Raw genomic sequence first — 19,015 nt, 5'->3', positions numbered from 1 at the left:
CCAAAAAAGACACTACAAAGTTCATGCATGTGATACAATGGAAGAAGCACTGCACTGGGTATTATAAATAATAATTCACTTAAACTTATACTATAGGCAATTCCCTAAGAGTAGAAATTCCAGAAAAGGTACTGACCTAAATTGTTAGAATAAATTTCCTCATCTGTAAATTCCCATTACTAATGAAATAACAAGTCCAAGTTCTACCTCTACACCCATCTATGAAGCTCTCTATAGTTTCTAGCCTTATTTGATTCTCAAAACAACTTTGTCAAGTAGGCCGTAAAAACACTACTATTCTTATTTTATAGATGTAAGTTAAAGCTTAGAAAAGCTTAGATACATGAAGTGATCATGCATCTTAGAAAATTCTGCTATATACTAGGGATTGATGTATTAAATAACACAATGTCACCTAGAAAAAGAACCACATGAAGGGGACTAAACACCAATATACAGAAATTCATTTTAGTTCTAATCTCTAACATGATAGCAGTGAATACCTTTGCTGAATATTTGTCTCTCTGTTGATGTCTTCATATTAATAACTGTTGACTACTACCAAAGTTATCTGTTGTTGTATCTCTTGAGGATCTTAAAAATTATTTTGATACATATGTATGGGTAATTTCTAGTTGGAAAGGACTCTTCAAGGTTTAGTTTTCTTGACTGAGTCAAATGCTTTTTTATAGTCAATGAACAATAATTGAGTTTTTGTATTTTCTGTACTTTATAATATTGTGCAATTATAAAAATGTGATCCATTGTGGAATACTGCTTTCAACTCTTAGCTGCAGCTCCCTCCTGATACCTTCAACAAAGATGCCTTCAATGGCTTGTAGATCATTTGTATACACTTTTTGTGGTGACTGGGAAAATAGGCAAATAGGTTGTAGTTACTGATATTTTTTAGGTCATCTTCTTTTTAGAAATAAAGTCTAAAATGTCTCCCTACTCTTCAGTGCTTGAAAGAGAAGTTAGCCAGAGAATTAATTAATTTTGAAGCACTCAAAATCATCTCTAATAATGTACCTCCAATTCTTGTTCAGTTGCTTTTCCCATCTTTTTTTCCTCTCAGTCTAATATTCACCTCTTCCAGCAGCTCATCTGGGGCTGTGATGATACAATAATAAAAATCTGAAGACCCCACTGTTTTTAGTGGTGAAGAGAGTATAAAAATTCTTTACATATCTTTTTCATTATCCTTCCAGTTTCATTCTTAAATATCCATGGGATGACATTGTTTAGCTTGATTTTTTTATTAATCTTTCTTTAAACTTGTTTTCCTTCTACTGTTACTCACTATTTTATGAGGAATCTTCCACCATCTTTCAATGTAAGATTTTACAAAAAAAGTTAACATCTATGCTTTTGCTGTCCTTCAACTGCCTTCTCTTTTTTTGGCAAGGAGATCAACTCTTCATTGACTAGGCATTTTGTTTTCGTCATTGCAACAGAGTTACCTGTTAAACTTCCAGGAAATGGTTAAAATAAATGAATAATAAAGCATTCATTAAGCACCTCTATATGTCAGTATATGTGCCTAGTACACAAATATAAATATAAAAACATACATAAACATATGAATATAAAAGTAAGAACTGAACATCATCAACGAGTATTAGTGGAAAAGGAAGAGAGTCAAAAGCATTGTTAATGGAACCATAGAGAAGTTGATTGCCATACCCTTTCCAGTAGAAAGATTAGTACTGATTTGATTGATTACTGTCCTCAGCAAACTCAAAAGAGAGGTGTGGCTGCAGTGAGGGGAAATGTACCCACACAACAACAAAGCACATAGCAAAATGCCTAGGAGGGTCTAGATTTTCTTGAAGATGGCTATAAGAGAAGCACAGTTTAGGGCTAGCTAAATATAGTGGGTTAAAATTAGTTTGCACTCAACAATGATCAAAGTTCTTTCCTCCTTCCATTTCCTTAAAAACAAAACAAAACTTGATAACTTGTTTATATGTTAGAGTCGTTTTAACTGCAAACCAAAATCTTTTCTCATTTTTATTTTACAAATTTTGATTTACTTGTTTTGTTTGGCTTAATGAGTTAGGGGCTTGACTGTATGGATAGATTCTTTAGGAGATTTCCACATTAGTGGAATTGTTTCAGTCTGTTAAATACTAAATCTCAGTTTTTGTTCACGTCCAGTACTTGCTGTATCTCTTCTCAAATAATAGATATGAGTTCTAAGTCTACAAGACTTTAACATCTTTTAATTTCTTTCTCCTGAACCATATTTTTCATCATATCTTTTGCTGTCTGACCCTATGTCTATTTTTATATTCAGATGATGATTATCTATGCTGATTTAGTCTGCAGAGTTCTACCAAGTTCCTCATAGGATTTCTTAATATTTTCACCTTCTACAACTGATGTTGGGGGAAAAGTCACAACTGTGTTCCCAGTGATCTATCTAAACATGCTTATCATGAACACAGTAGTCCAGCACTTGGCATACTACCTGGCACATAATTCTGCTTGTTGATTTGACTAGAGATGACCAAATCCCCCCCCAAATGTTGTTTCTCAACTACTTTAGGGAGACAATAAAACAAATTTCACCAACCCCTTTATCTTCTTTAAAGAAAGCCATTTACCTGCTACTTTCTTTTCTCTTCTGGTTTTATGATTGAATTATGAAGAAAAAAAACTGAATTAAGTAATCTTCATTTAAGGTAGCAGGAAGTATGTAACTAATTTTAGAAATGTTTCCACTAACATAGCTACAATAAAGTAAATTTTGGCATCATATGAGAAAGAACTTTAGTTATATGGAATGTAAAATATTTCTTAAAGATAAACCGTACATGTGTCACTATAAAAGTTTGAAAACACATTGCTTTTAAATACATACAAAGAATATAAAAATTATATTTTAATAGGATATATTATGAAGCAGAAATAGATAGCTTCCTCTTATTTTCATACTTAATATATACCAATTTGAAAGAAGATATCTAGCCACAGATTCCACTAAATAAATACATTCTCTTAATGACTTCAACACCAGGATTTTGAAGAAAAGAACTTTATATGCAGAGGATATTATTTACAGATAATATACAATCTGTTTCACTTGAAAAAAGGAAAATTAGGTCTATTATTAAAATAGTTCCCTCAAATGCTATGAAGTTTTTTGGTATACAAAATTAAAATAAATATGCTTAAATGAACTTAAATCAATTAAAACTTTCTCCTGTGGTAATAATAAGACTTGGACTAATCTGCACAATGAATTCAAGAATTCATAACTCCAAATTAAACAACAATAATAAACATTTATACAGTGCTTACTATGTGTCAGGCATTATGTTAAGCGCTTTATAATTATCATCTCATTTGATCCTCACAGCAGCCCTGGGAAGTAGGTGCTTTTATTATCCACATTTTATAAATTAGGAAAACTAAGGCAAAAAGAGGTTTAGTGACTTGTTCAAGGTCATACATCTAGTGAATGTCTGAATCTGGATTTTGAACTTAGGTCTTCCTGACTTTGGGTGACTTTTACCATCTGACTGCCTACAATACCTCTAAATAGATATAAACATTAACTCTCTGGTATACATTCCTTAAAAGATTTTATTGTGCAGTTATACAATAATTTTAGACTACATACGAAATAGGTTAATATAAGCATAACAATATTGTAATTAACAAAGATAAAAAAATTCTAGTTATTTAGTAAATGGCTGTAAATTTCTTAGGCATTTCTGAAGAATGTTAATTGCTTAGACAAAAACTACAAATCAAAATTTTTTTGAGGATGTCAAAAAAAAACCCCATTATGTTGTTTTCAAATAATCACTCAATCAGCAAAAATTTAGTAACCACCAGATATGCACTTACCCTCGTGCCAGATACTACAGACACAAAAGAAATATAAGATAGTTACTGCTATGAAGTCATAATTGAGAAAACGGTAAATTCTGATCTCACCACTTGACTTCCTGGTTCCAGAACCTTGGTTTTCTTCTGCTTTCCTCCCTCCTTTTGCCCTACCCACAAATTTTCCTTCAATAACAGTTTCTGGTCCTATATATAGTCTTCTGGTCCTATACCAGTTAAGTACCTACCTGAGCCTCTTTCCTCACCCATATCTTCATCAGAGAGGGATAAAGAATTTTTTTAAAGGTTGCATTGATGACTTTTTAAATAGCATTTTCATTATTTAATTTAGTATATACCCCCCATCCCTAAGGAACAAAAAAGTTATGCAAAACTTCCTAATATAGCAACTGATCACATATGACAGCAGTAAACTATATGTATGTAGTCTTTCCCTTCACCTAGTAAGAGAAGGGAAAGCATAGTTTGTCACCTGTCCTCCAAGACCAAGATGAGGGAGAGGCTTTTTTAAATTAAATTACATTTTATTCAATTAACAAGCATTTATTTTTTCTCCCTTTCATCTATCCCCAAACCCAAACTGAAAAAGAAAAACAAAATCCTCGAAACAAATATGCATAGTCAAAGCAAAAAGGTTTTAGAACCATTTACCAGCATTCAAATTAGGCTCCTGAGAATGGTACACAATGATTATTAGAATATATGATATATGCTTGTTTCTGAACATGGAAATAAACACAAAAAATTAGTTTCTTTTTGTGCTTTGCATTTGGAAGACATGAATTTCTTTTCTTCTTTTTTAAACCTTTACATTGTTTTAGAATCAATACTGTATATTGGTTGAAAAGCGGAAGAGTGGTAAGGGATAGGCATTGAGGGTGAAAGGAAGTGTCTGAGGTGAGATGTGAACCCAGGACCTCCTTGTCTCTGTGCCTGGTTCTCAATCTACTAAGACACCTAGCTATCCTGAATGATAGCAATTTCAATTGGGTCATTTAAAATTTCTTTAAAAGGCCAGCATTTAATCAATTAATTTCCCATTTTCTCTTCCCCTTTTTTCAGTTGTCTTCTGATTTTAGAGAAATCTTGAAATCTTGAAGTAAATACTCATCTATTACAAAGGAGCATTTCATGGAAAATTGAACTAGTATTCTTTTTTTTTTAAACCCTTAACTTCTGTGTATTGGCTCCTAGGTGGAAGAGTGGTAAGGGTGGGCAATGGGGGTCAAGTGACTTGCCCAGGGTCACACAGCTGGGAAGTGTCTGAGGCCGGATTTGAACCTAGGACCTCCCTTCTCTAGGCCTGGCTCTCAATCCACTGAGCTACCCAGCTGCCCCCTGAACTAGTATTCTTAATTAGAAATGCAACATGAAAATTAAGTCACATTTAGATGATTAAAATATTTATGACTGAATTACACAATATTTTAACCATAGCTAACCTTTTAAATGTCTCTAAAATTCTTAGTGAATAACTGGCTGTTTAGATTGTAAAATACACTCAAATTGCAAATATGCTTCATTTTACAGGGCTGTAGTACCATACATAGTACTTTAAAAAAATCCAACTGTACTTTTATATGATTGCTGAGCACAGAATACTTAAAATACTTTTGATTCTCTAGGTTACAATGAGATCATAAGAAACCAAAGCTAAAGGATAGTAATGATGGGAAACCAGTCTGAAATTTGATTTTAAATAAAACTGCACAAGCATTTTTTCCTTACATTTTATATTTACATCTACTTCTACATTTTAGGTACTGTACAAGACACACCTATACTGATAAAATATAACCCAAATAGAGATTTTTACCTGAAGCTCCAGTGTCATTTATTTTTTCTTCAGGTTTCCCATCTGGTTTGAAAGCATTTTCTTCATCAGCCTCATCATCACCCCACCAAGATGGCTGCCCATATAAAGGAGTACCACGGGGCATGGCAGAAAGATCTAGATATATTTTGAAGAAAAGAAATTTAACTATTTTGTCCAAACAGAAAAAATTAAAAGTGCACCTACTGTAAAACACTAGCAGTGCTTAGTTACTTTATTTAAGGGCAGAATAAGCTATGATCTAGTAAATTGTATTTCCTATTTTGAACAGACTTTATTTAATGTGAGTATGGTCAAATATTTGGAAATTCTGTTCTCCTAGTTCTCAAAGTGGCAAGCAGTTAAATAATACCATCTGCTAATCTGAGTACACCATCAGCCTACAAGGATTTTTAAAACATTTATGGATGAGACATCATAACAAAAAGACTTTAGCCTGCCAATTTAGTTGAATCAAGGTGACAATGTTTTAATAATTCTCCTCTTACCACCCTGGTACAAGTCTTCATTATCTCATGACTGGCCTATTGCAACAGCCTTCTGGTTGGTCTCCCTGTATTGTGGATCTCTATGTACTTCACTCCATCTTCCATTTGCTACATAAGTGATTTCCCCAGTGGTGGTAGAATAATGCCATTTTCCATACTTAATAAACTCCAGTGGTTCTTAGTCATCTCCAGGATCATCTGTAAAATCCTCTGATGTTCAAAGTCTTTTATAACCTGTCCCACCTACTGGCATTTCTAATCCTTTTATACCTCCCTCACCCCCTTTCCTCAATATTTCTAGACCCAGTGCATTTTTCCTTGATCATTTCCAACTTATCTAGAATACAGATTGTTTGTGATTATTTACATATTATCTCCCCCTATTAGACTCTGAGCTCTTTGACAGCAGGGACTGTCTTTTGCCTTGGTATCCAAGGGTTTGGCATAGTTCTTGGCACATAGTAGGAAATTAATAAATTTTTACTATTTCAATAAACAACTTCCACAGAGCCTGAGTTTTAAACAAAAGAAATCTTCCCGTTCTGTATTTCCTATTTACCACAGTTACTATAATTAATCTTGTCTTGTCATATGAAATATGAAATCTGTATAATACTTGTTAATAAAATAATAAACTCTGGATGTACTAAAAGTTCATTCCATTTTGTTTTTTTGAATAATTTCTATAAAAATTAAATAAAAACAAAGTAAAAATAATTTCAGTACAGTTTACATTGTACAACAGAAGATATATACTTTCTATAAAAGGTTATTAAAAAGAGTATTTCTTTTTTTTTTAAAACCCTTATCTTCCATCTTGGAGTTAATACTGTGTGTTAAGGGCTAGGCAATGGGGGTCAAGTGACTTGCCCAGGGTCACACAGCTGGGAAGTGTCTGAGGCCAGATTTGAACCTAGGACCTCCCGTCTCTAGGCCTGGCTCTTAATCCACTGAGCTACCCAGCTGCCCCCCAAAAGAATATTTCTTAACAAAACTTTGAGTGGAAATTTCATATGGAAAATGAGGGGGCAGGTGGACTAGATGATCTCTAATAACCTTTCAACTTCTAAAAATTTGATAACTGTGGTCAGTGAACTTGGGCAACTATTTAAGGTGTTGATTATATCACTTAACAAAACTGTCTCTAACACTTATATATTTCAATTCTAGGGTTTATTAGGTAACACTGGAAGGCAAGGCTAGAAAAAAATATAATGAATTCTAGGACTCTTTAGCTTATGTTCTTTTGTCAAATTCTATAATTTCATCCACAAAAGGATTCCAAGTATGAAAACGTCCTCTATAGACAATGCAGATCAGGAACTCCTTGCTCAAGTTATTAAAAAGTTCCTGGATTACTAACATTTTAAGTATAATGACCTTTAGTATACATCTCAGATAAGAATTAAGCCTAGGTTTTCCTGACCCTAACAAAGGCTATTTCTAGCCATAAAGCTAAGCTGCCTTGCTTTCTTTTACTATAACCCTTCTCTGTCAAATGTTCTTTGAGATTCACATATTTAGTGCTAGAAAGAACCTGAGGAATACATGGAGCTTATTTAAACTAAGAAGATAGATGCCACAGGAGGCTAAATGATTTGCCCAATATCACATGGATTAGGTAAATGCCACAGGTAGGATTTGAGAGGTCTTTTGAATCTCAATTATGCATTTTTCAATAAGGCAAAATTGCTTTTTAAAATGCTTGCCTTCTCTAGCTTGTTCACTTATCAATTCTGTCAATTGCTAGTTCATCTTTTTTTTTTTTAAACCCTTATCTTCCATCTTAGAATCTATTGGTTCTAAGACAGAAAAGTAGTAAGGATTAGGCAATGGGAGTTAAGTGACTTGACCAGGATCACACAGCTAGGGAGTATCTGAGGCCACATTTGAACCTGGGACTTCCCGTCTCTAGGCCTGGCTCTCAATCCACTGAGCCAACCAACTTCCCCAATTGCTAGTTAATTTTGAAGCAATGCTGACTATATTCCCTTTATTGCTTATAAGAAATTTATTTTTGGCCCTCATGGTCTACATACAAAGAAGAGGTGAGCAACAGATAATGGTGGATGGAATAAACCAGAAGGGCAAATTAAATATCTATCAGGGTTTGTTGAGGAAAAAACAGGCAATGGTCATAATGGTAAGAGTGAGACCATCAGTAAGTCTAATGATTTATGAAAACTTTGGTACCAGCAACCAACTTCCTTGCCAATTTTAAAAGCTGAAGTACTAAGTGCCTTGGGTTATACAGTGGATGGAGTGCTGGGCATGGAGTCAGGAAGACCCAAGTAGAAATCTGACCTAAGACCCTTACCTGCTGGGTGACTGGAGGCAAGTCACTTACCTTTGTTTACCTCAGAAACTTCATATATAAAATGAGCTAGAGAAAAAATGGCAAACCATGTCAGTATCTTTGAAAAGAAAACCCCAAATGAAGATTAAGATACTATTATTTTAGAAGGAAAACATTTGGTGAAAGGGGTCATGAATAGTCTATCTTTAAGACATATTCTGTAAATTTCCCAGATATTTTAATATACTACATAACCATTTACATATTTATTTCTCTGTGTAGGAAATGAACAGATGACAAATTTTGTTCATTTATGTGTCTCCTAAAAGTACCAACTGGAAGGGTGTTCAGCCTTTTTCTAAACCATTAAAGACATCCTTTACAACCAGGAATTTTCTCAGAGTAGGGGAAACCTGAAGGAGAAGTACCATGAAAGTCTAAGCCCTCTCCTTTAAAACGAGTTGAAATATGTTAAGGAATTGGAAGAGCTAGAACTAATACATCAACTTGAGGTTATATAATCCTTTTTAATTATGATCCCAACTAAAAAGATGAAGAAAAAAATCCATGTAAAAGCACTTTGAAAACATAACATGCAATACAAGTTTAAAGAACTCAAATCTACATGGGCAAAGATGAATATTGAAATAATTATGATGAAACAATTACCAAATACTAAATTGTTCATGCAACCATTATTCAGGAACGAAGCATGATTTATTAAAAGCAATACAATTGCTTTGAAATTCTGAGCACTCACATGTTAAACGCTGTTAACTTACCCATGGATTTTTCCTCAGACTTCAATGTTTCTGTAGCTTTATGTTGCACTTCTGCTGTAGCATCTGCCACTTTTAATTCTACATTTTTGGAACTTGCTGATTTTGATAATTCTGCTTCTGAAGATTTTTGGGACAACTGAAGTTGACTTGAAAATTTCTCATGCTATGGAGCATTTAAAAACGGAAGAGATATTTTTCTATGAGTGAAATCAACTAACTATTTATTTACAAAGGAAGAAAAAGAAAGACTTTTACCTTAAGGGCTTCCTCAGGAACCCTCATTTCACCTCGTACTACAGTAAAAAGATTAGTATGTACATTGGGCTAAGGAAGAATAGAATTTTAACATTCTGGCAGTTATTTAAAATTTTCCAAATTAATGAAGAATATAGGCAACTTTAACAATTGGAACAAATCAAAGCACATTCCTTTTCATGTTAACAACTTTAGAAGGAAATATAAATTCTCACAATAAAATTCAGTGATTTTTCTCTTTGGACTACAAGAGAAAATAATTTTTTAAAAGCTTTGAAAATGTTAACAAGGATTTTCAAACAGTCATCATAATTTGATTTTACCCACATGCCTAAATCATTCTAGGAGACTATAAAGGAAATATTCAGTCTTCACTGCAGCTAGTGATGGCCAATAATGAAATCAAAGCATCTGGCTCAAATTAGATGTGTTATCTAATGATGTCAGTGTAAAAGGAAGTATCTCATCAGTAGTTACTAAACAGCATATCCAGATGGAATTCGATTACTCACTACTGATAAAAGAAAAAATCATTTAACCAAACAAATTGTAGAGATATAAGAAATGCCATAATTAAGGTCTCCACAGCAATTAAAATCAGCCTAACTCACTTGAATTTCAACTTAAGTCATAACATTAAAATTTATTAAAGTCAAACATTAGATCTAATAACTATTTACCATTTAAAAGAATAATACCTTTGGTAACTAAAGAGAACCCCTTTTCTCACTATTTCATCATATATAATATTTATGTATATAAAATCTCAATATCTATATACATATTTTATATGTATCACTCTAATAAATGGTCCTTTTGTAAAGTATGCACTTTAGAAACAATAAATTCTAAATCACTTTTTTTTACAGATGAGGAAACTGGGTCCCAGACCAGTTAGATCTTTCCTAAGGTCAAAATGCCAGTTAATGATGTAATGGAACACAGTTCTCCTAACTCTTACCTAGATTTTCCCATTACACAAGACTGCCTCATATAATGTTAATGTTTTAAAAATAAAAATTTCAGTTAATATATCTGAAAATGAAGCATAAATGTAGAAAAAACACATATCCCTAAAGAGCAAAAGATAAAATGGAGAATAACACCATTTTCATAAAATATTTCAATTTTGTTGTGAAATAATTTTGAACTTGAATTTTAAAATGTCAACAATATTTTTTTGTGTGATGATTACAGGTCTTGTCAACTCTTGATTTCCTTCTGAAAGGACCAAATGGAGAGGTTTTTAACTTTTAACTGAATTACTAGGGCTACTCTTTAGACCGGAGAAGTTTTGTAGGCCAGGGAAACTCAAGAGGGTATATTTAGCATATATCTATATCACAAAGGGTCAAGCCCTTTCAGAATGATTTGAAACACACTAAGGAAATGGACAAACTAGAACTAACTTACCCACTTACATGTCCACAAGAATTCTGAAAAGAACCTGGCTTAAATACAGAAATCTGGAGAAATCAAAAGTTTATGGCCTAATCTGAATCATCCTAACCTACTCTTCTCAGATTACATTCCTAAAGCAGTAACAGATTCTAGGGATAGAGGTCAGAATTCCCAGGAATTATATGTAGCTTCCTGTTGTATAAAAACAAAGTGGTGTTAAATGATGACTGTTTGCAGCAATGTAGAGAAATGTTAAGCTGGAAGCAATGGTTTGCTAGTAGGGGTAAGACCATATAACAAGGAAATGCAACTCTGTTTCCAAAAATCCCGCTCAGGACTTATGATAAAAATCTTCAAAAGTTGTTGTGGCTGAAAAACTTAACCCTTGTATGCTACAGTCAATCAAATGGAACCATTTTAAGTTTTTAAAGTCTGATAGACTTTACCAGAGATTTGTTAAAATCAAATTTGATTTTATGTGTTAAAATCTTTGACAATCAAAGGTTCAACTCAACATTTAATACTTCATAGTTTTGCATAAGAACCTAAAAGAATACTCATGGTCCATTCAAACCATTATTAATCAACTAAATTTCTGTAGTCTCACCATGGAAAGATTTGTGAGTAAATATATTTATATTACATAACGTCAGTCTCAAAAGATCAGGTGTTTATTCCAATACAAATAATAGATCTAGTATCTTACTCTTTTATCTAAGTCTTCTTGATTTCTATATATCTCTAGAGTAAAGAAATCAAGCTTATAATTTATTTCAGTTTTTCCTGTATTTGCTCTAAGTTTCTTCATTCCATGTTTCAAAAGTTGTTTCCTATACCTAGAATTGAGAGGATGTATATAACATGTTAATTTCCCCTTATTTTTCACAAGTTATCTTTCCAAAAGTCATAATTTCTATTGCTCCTTACATGACATAAAGAGCTCTTTGACATTAAAGTTTTTTTTCTTTCTTTCTATTTAATCTTTAGATGGATAGCTCTTCTGTGCAATAAACTATTGGCAAGTAGAAGCACAATGGATTATTCCAATGCACCATGCACATATACATCATGATTTTGTACAAGGATAGGATATGTTTGTTTATTTTGTAATGTTTTTCCTTATGAAGCCTGGTGTTTGGCTTGGCTATTTTGACTACTGAGCCATTGTCTTCTGGTAAAAATACAGAACTCTTACAGATTTTTTATGCAATTTTCCCATTTTTTTGTGAGAAGGGGCTTCTCTGCTGAAGTCTCCACTGACTGGGAGGTGATTTGTCGGGTGAAGTCCTTCTGGTAAACTTCAGGGAAAAGAGGGATCAGAATTACTGGGCATCTCGAGAAATAGCCACCACCAGACACCACCTACATTCCATAGAATTCCCATAAAGTTTATAGTTAGTAATGTGGCAGCCATCTTAGAAAAAACAATTAATGGGTCAATATGAATCATCCTAAAAGGCAAGGTGACACAGCGGATATGGCACTGGGCTTGGAGTCAGTGTGTTAAAATCTAGCTTTAGACACCTACTAGCTGTGTGACTCTGGGAAAGTCACTTTAACCTCTCTATTTTCTCAGCTAGAAAATGGGGATAATGATAGCATATTCCTTTTAGGGTTACTGGCAAATAGTGTGTAATAGTTCATTCTTTTGTTCCTTCCTTCCTTCCAAATGGCAGACAATTCTAAATTTACCGGTCCATGGTGTAAGAGTTTGTTACACTACAAATATAGGTTGGATTGTTTTCTCTAAATTACCTTGCTTTATCATTCTGAAAATAATCTTGATAGGCCTTTTACCAGCCAGCAGAAACTGATTGGAAATTCCACCAGATACTCCCTTTTCAAGATTATTAACTTTTTTCATTCAAAAAGTTGCCACTTTTTTCTTACCTTTTGTTTTTGTGTTTCTATGCCAAATTTCTATCCTGGACACATTCTATCTAATGTTTTGGAATTGTAAAAAAAAAACAGATACTTGGTAGAGAACATTTGGGTAAAGCCTAATGAAGGGAGCAATAAAAATTTTACTATCCTCGATACAGACAAGAGAGAAAAGAAATAGATGAGGCACTTGAGAAAATACATCATGAGCAGGAATAGATGTGCCATATAGTTTATCGTGATAGACTTTATCTATCAATCTATTGCCTACAAACTTCTCAAAAGCAGAGCAGCTAACAATTTCTTGGCTGGCCTAATGAAAATTCTCTAATTCAAAAGGTACAGAAATCAACAAAGAGATTATTGTCCTAGGAACTGAGTCTTTGTCAAAAAGGAGGAATTTTTTGCTAGAATAGAAACAATTATCCATGGTAAGTAAGTGAGCATTCCATGTAAAATTTGTGATAGATGAGAGAAAAGTCAGGTATGTTGACCTGAATACTAAATTATAGGAGAAAAATTTTAAGAGAAAAAAAAGAAAGGAAAGAAAATCCTATGGGCTAACTTTCTACATAGGAAATTAGTTTAGGAAGGATGGGAACATGAAAAGAAAGAAGATTTGTAAACAAAAAGAAATCAAATTGAATGAAGAGAAAAGAGGGCTATGTGGACACAGAAGGAACTCATCAGTTAATGTTTTTTAAAGTTATGAGAGTAAGAAATGGGGGGAATATATTATTGTGATATGGTCTTATACCAATAGATATAAAAATGCTAGGTTGTCTAAAGAGCAGAGGTTGATAATTTAAAAAAATAGTAGGGAAACAATAGCAGTTATTCTGATAGATGAGGCAATGATAACAGATAATTCAGAGAAGACAAAGCTATGTAAATCCTTACTTTCTGTTATTTTCTCTGCCAAGGAAAAAACCAACAAAATAAAAACTGCTAAATTGGAACATAAAATAAGATAACCAGAGAGCATCCAGCTTTCCTAGATAATAAGTTCAAGTCAAAAAGTTCAAAAGAACGACATCATGACAGTAAGAAAGAAGCTTTATGAACCCTTATGGAAAAATATAGCGCATGGGAAAAGTGCTACCAGACTAATGAAAGAAAAATGTCCTGATTTTCGAAAAAAGAGAAGAAAATATTTCCACACACACACACAATGGTATAGTAAGAATAGTGATCACAAAGACTTTTCAATAACTGGTCATGCTACAATAACCTCATGTGAAGATGATGGCATAATATCCTGGTTTTATCTTCTTTGCTGCCATGGCCCATTCTCCTGTTATGAGTTAATATTATGGAAGTTTTAGAGGACTCTATAAACTCAATAAATCAACAATAAGCTATGGCAGCTAAGAAAATTTAACGCCACCTTAAGGTAGGGGGATGTTAGTTCTGTTGTACTTTGCCTTAGTCAGACTGTGTCTAGAGTACTAGGTTTAGTTTTCTGGGCACCACATTAAGAACAATAATAAGTTGGAGGGCATCCACAAGTGCAAACGGGATACCAAACAGACTCAAACCTCTGTCTTTGGAGTACTGGATGACTAAGAAATTTTAGCATGGTGAAGAGAAAACTAAGGTATACGTGGGGGTGGGGAAGGATTCAGTATTTTATGGAACGTTAGGTAAAACAGACATTAGACTTACTCTGTGTGACCCCAGAAGAAAAAGGTAGAAATAACTGATTATTCAATTAGCATTTTATTAGGCCCCTACTATGTGCCAGGTACTATATTTCAGAATATAGCAAGGAGATTTAAGAAAGTTTTCTTAAATGAGCAATAAAAAAATAGAAAAAATAAATGACAAGAGATGTCTTCAAGAAAATCAGAGCTATAAAAGGAATATTTCAGGTAAAAATAAGCATAATAAAAGACAAAAATGGTAGGGATTTAACAGAAGAAGAAGAAATTAAGAAGAGGTGGCAAGAAGACATACAAGAAAGATCTTAACATAATCAATAACCATAATTGTGTGGCTACTGACCTAGAGCTATACATCTGGAGAATAAAGCCAAGTGGCCTTAGAAAGCATTGCTGAAAATAAAGCTAGTGCAAGTGATGGAATTATAGCTGAGCTATTTAAAATTTTAAAAGATGATGTTGTTAAAGTGCTGTGCATGCCGGCAAATTTGGAAAACTCAACAGTGGCCAATGGATTGGTAAAGAAGAGTTTACATCCTAATCATAAAGAAGGGCAATGCCAAAAGAATGTTTGATTTATAGTTGTACTCATTTCTCACATGAGCAAGGTTTTACTTAAAATTCTGCAAGCTAGGCTTCAGCAATATGTGAACCAAAAATTATCAGAAGAGCAGGCTGGTTTTCAAAAAGACAGAGGAACATGATCAAATTGTCAACATTCAATGGATGATAGGGAAAAGCAAGGGAGTTCAGAAAAAAAAAATCTGTTTCTGCTTCATTGACTATACTAAAGCCTTTGACTATGTGGATCATATCAAAATGTGGCAAGTTTTTTTTTTGCTTTTTTTTTTTAAACCCTTAACTTCTGTGTATTGGCTCCTTGGTGGAAGAGTGGTAAGGGTGGGTAATGGGGGTTAAGTGACTTGCCCAGGGTCACACAGCTGGGAAGTGTCTGAGGCCGGATTTGAACCTAGGACCTCTGATCTCTAGGCCTGACTCTCAATCCACTGAGCTACCAGCTGCCCCACTGTGGCAAGTTCTTATAGAACTGGAGCTATCAAATCCTCTTACTTGCCTCCTGAGGAGCCTGTATGCAGGCCAAGAAGCAACATTTAGAAAAGAACATAGAAAACTGATTTGTTTAAGATAGGAAAAGGAATAGGATGAGGCTATATATTGTCACTTATTCATTTAACTTATATGAAGAGAACATTATGTGAAATGCCAGGACAGAAATGAAAAATTGAAATTAAGGTTGCCAGGAGAAATATTAACAGTCTCATATATATAAATGATACTATCCTAATGGCAGAAAATGAAGAATTAATAAGTCTCTTGTTGAAGATGAAAGAGAAGAGTGCAAAAGCTGGCTTGAAGCTTAACGTTAAAAAACAAACAAACAAAAAACCCTAAGATTATGGCAACTGGTTTCATCACTTCCTGGCAAAAAGAGGGAGAAGAAATGGAACAATGTCAAATTTTATATTCTTGGGCTCAAAGATCACTGTAGACAATGACTACAGCTATGAAATTAAAAGCTGCTTGTTCCTTGGAAGGCAGGGTGGCAGACTAAAAAGCAGAGATGTCACCTTGCCAAAAAGGTCCATATAGTCAAAGTTATGGTTTTTCCAAAAGCAAGGAATGGCTGTGAGTTAGACCATAAAAAAAGCTGACTGTCACAGAACTGACACTTTCAAACTAAGCTTCTGGAAGAGGCTTTTGAGAGTCCCTTGAACAGAAAATATATCAAATCAAATATGTAAATTCTTTAAGAAAATAGAAAAATTGTGAAGATCAAGTTACTTCTATTGGTTTTTCCTGGGGCTTTTTAAAGAAGTATGAAAGACGTTAAAACCATACATTTTACTATGGGAAGGAGAATACTATGCATGTACTATTTTTCTAATACACATTTTAAATATGCTTATTTTCAATAAATATTCACTTACCACATAATGTTTAAATAGATTTAATAATTAAGAAATGAACATAATGATGCTTTAAAAGAAAATTTTGTAAAAACCATACAAATCACATTTTGTAAGGATATCATATCCAAATCTTAGTTTATCCTCAAGTTTCAAGGTGATATAAGTCTGTTCTGGGATCCTTACATCATTCACAAAAGTCTACAAGGAAAAAAAGGAGAATGGATATTAAGTTTTATTCAGAATATTAGATACTTCATTTTTAGTAAATCTGAAATAAAGCTAGTACAAAGTTAATGCTAAATGTTGAAAAGCTGACATGAGGAGAAGATACACTAGTCATGTAACAGTTTTCTAGTAGGGAATGTATAGCTATTGCTGAAACCTTGTAATGATATTAGCATGATCTCACCTAAAAAAAATAATTCATTAGAAAAAGGTCAAAAAATGAATGTTTCTAGAAGTTTGAAATTAACTGAAGCAGCTAACATTTATATGTTTTAAAATTTGCAAAGTACTTTATATATAATCTCATTTGATCTTCATAATTCTGTGATAAAAGTATGATTATCACTCCTATTTCGTAGATGAAGAAAATGCAAATGTAAGAAGGCTAGTTGACTTGCACTAAATACAACTTTCACCAACACAGGTGTTTCTGACTCTCAAATCTTAACACTTTATCTCCTATACACCTATCTGCCTCAAATAAAGTATGAAGAGAGAAAAAGTATAAATGTATATTGAGAATGCCTGAAATGTATTACGCACAGTAAAATATATATGACATTCAACATTGCAAGAATTTATAATCTTTCAAAATAGAAATAATGATAATTCGTTTATATATACAATGAATGAAATGCTTTAATTGTTATTGTTGTTCAGTTGTTTTGTTCATGTCTGAAAGTCTGAAAACATGTACTATGTGAAAACCTGGGGCTCTCCCATCTCTAATCCAGGAATACACTAGGGATACCTTCTTATATTTCCTGCTTAAGCTTTATAATTCTGTGACAACTTCTTTTGCTTTTTTTCCCCTGGAACATTATTAAACATATAATAAATGTGGAATGACTGACTGCTATACTTTCTCTCTTTGAAATTTCATCAGCTACTAGGGATTTAATCATAATCTTTATTCAAATTACCCCTAAATCTCCACCTCAAGTTGGATATCCCAAAGACATCTAAAATTCAAGATGTCCTCAAATAAACTCATATTGTCCCCTATCAAACTTTCCACTCTCACAATTCCCTTTTTCTTTAAAGGGCACCACTGTCCTTCCAGGCTCCCAAGTTTCTACTCCGACATTATCTGAGATCACTCACTCCATAATCAGGTACCAGAAAACCTTCATCAGATTAATTTCATCACAAGCCCACCATCTCACTTGGAACTTTCATTGTCTGGCACACACCTAGATAATCTAATCACTTCCTCCTCCCTAGACCAACTGAGGAAGGAAATGAATAAGAAAAAGAAAACTCATTAAAAATATGCATAGTCTAGCAAAATAAATTCTCACATTAAGTCATATCCAAAAATATATCCTATCCTGCATTTTAATCTCCTCACCCCTGGGGCAGAAAGGAGGATGGTATAGTATTTTATCATTGCACTGATCATATTTCTAAAGTCTTTCAAACTTGTTTTCCTTTCTGTTATAATTGTATAAACTGTTCTATTTCTGTATTCTGCTCACTTCCCTTTGTTCACTGAGATTTCTCCAGTTCTCTCTGAAACTTTATTTCATTTTTTCTTATGGGATAATAATATTCCATTACTTTCATATACCATAATTTGTTTAATTATACTCTCCTCTTTAGTTTCCAATTTTTGTTTTATATTGGAAAAAAGTTGCTAACAAATGATCCTGAATATATATTTCCTTTTCCTCTTTCTTTGAACTCTTTAGGGCAACAGTCAGCAACCCTTTTGGCCTTGAGAGCCATAAACACCTGCGGAAGGAGGAGGATGGAGGCTGAAGGTGTTGGAATATGGGTGGGGGCTGAAGGGCACCCTGGGGCACATCCTAGGGCTCTGCCTGGACAGGCTGGTTGGGAGGTGGAGCCAGATATGGCTGGAGAGCCATGGCTGACCCCTGCTTTAGGGCATAGGTCTTGTAGTAGTTATAGATAGCCAAAGGGTATGTCCAGTTTAGTAACTTTCTGGCATAGTTAAAAATTGCTTTCCAGAATTCATCTGGATTTTTATAACGCCCTATTTGGTTTTCCTGATTTAAACTCTTAGTCTTACCTTACTTTAGTACTACAAACTATTACCAAAGTAATTTTACTCTAGCAAAGATCTGACCATGTGATTCCCTACACAATCAACTCTAGTGGGTTTTTATTGTCTCTCTGATAAAATATAAACTTCTTTGTTTAACTTTAAAGCCCTAAAATAAACAATCTGGATTCAACTTGTCTTTCTAACATGATTGGTTATTACTTCTCTTTTTCTTTTTTTTTTTAAATTTTTTTTTATTTTTTAAACCCTTGTACTTCAGTGTATTTTCTCATAGGTGGAAGATTGGTAAGGGTGGGCAATGGGGGTCAAGTGACTTGCCCAGGGTCACACAGCTGGGAAGTGGCTGAGGCCGGGTTTGAACCTAGGACCTCCTGTCT

The 19,015-nt window shown here is 33.6% G+C and overlaps 1 protein-coding gene across 1 annotated transcript in view; it reads right to left on the bottom strand.

Annotated features, from left to right (window-relative positions):
- The window catches only part of CEP170 (centrosomal protein 170), a 132,288-nt gene that overhangs the window by 85,123 nt on the left and 28,150 nt on the right, over nt 1-19,015 (bottom strand). The window contains exons 3-6 of the mRNA XM_044674980.1: nt 16,507-16,585; nt 9,514-9,572; nt 9,259-9,421; nt 5,675-5,809 (exon numbers count right to left, since the gene is read on the bottom strand). Of these exons, the coding sequence (XP_044530915.1) occupies nt 5,675-5,809; nt 9,259-9,421; nt 9,514-9,572; nt 16,507-16,585 (436 nt within the window). The remainder of the gene's footprint in view (nt 1-5,674; nt 5,810-9,258; nt 9,422-9,513; nt 9,573-16,506; nt 16,586-19,015) is intronic.

The sequence above is a fragment of the Gracilinanus agilis genome, chromosome 4 (assembly GCF_016433145.1).
Source record: "Gracilinanus agilis isolate LMUSP501 chromosome 4, AgileGrace, whole genome shotgun sequence".
Classification (NCBI taxonomy): Eukaryota; Metazoa; Chordata; class Mammalia; order Didelphimorphia; family Didelphidae; genus Gracilinanus; species Gracilinanus agilis.
Note: the sequence above shows the minus strand (reverse complement) of the source record. Positions and strands in the feature narration are given on the sequence as shown.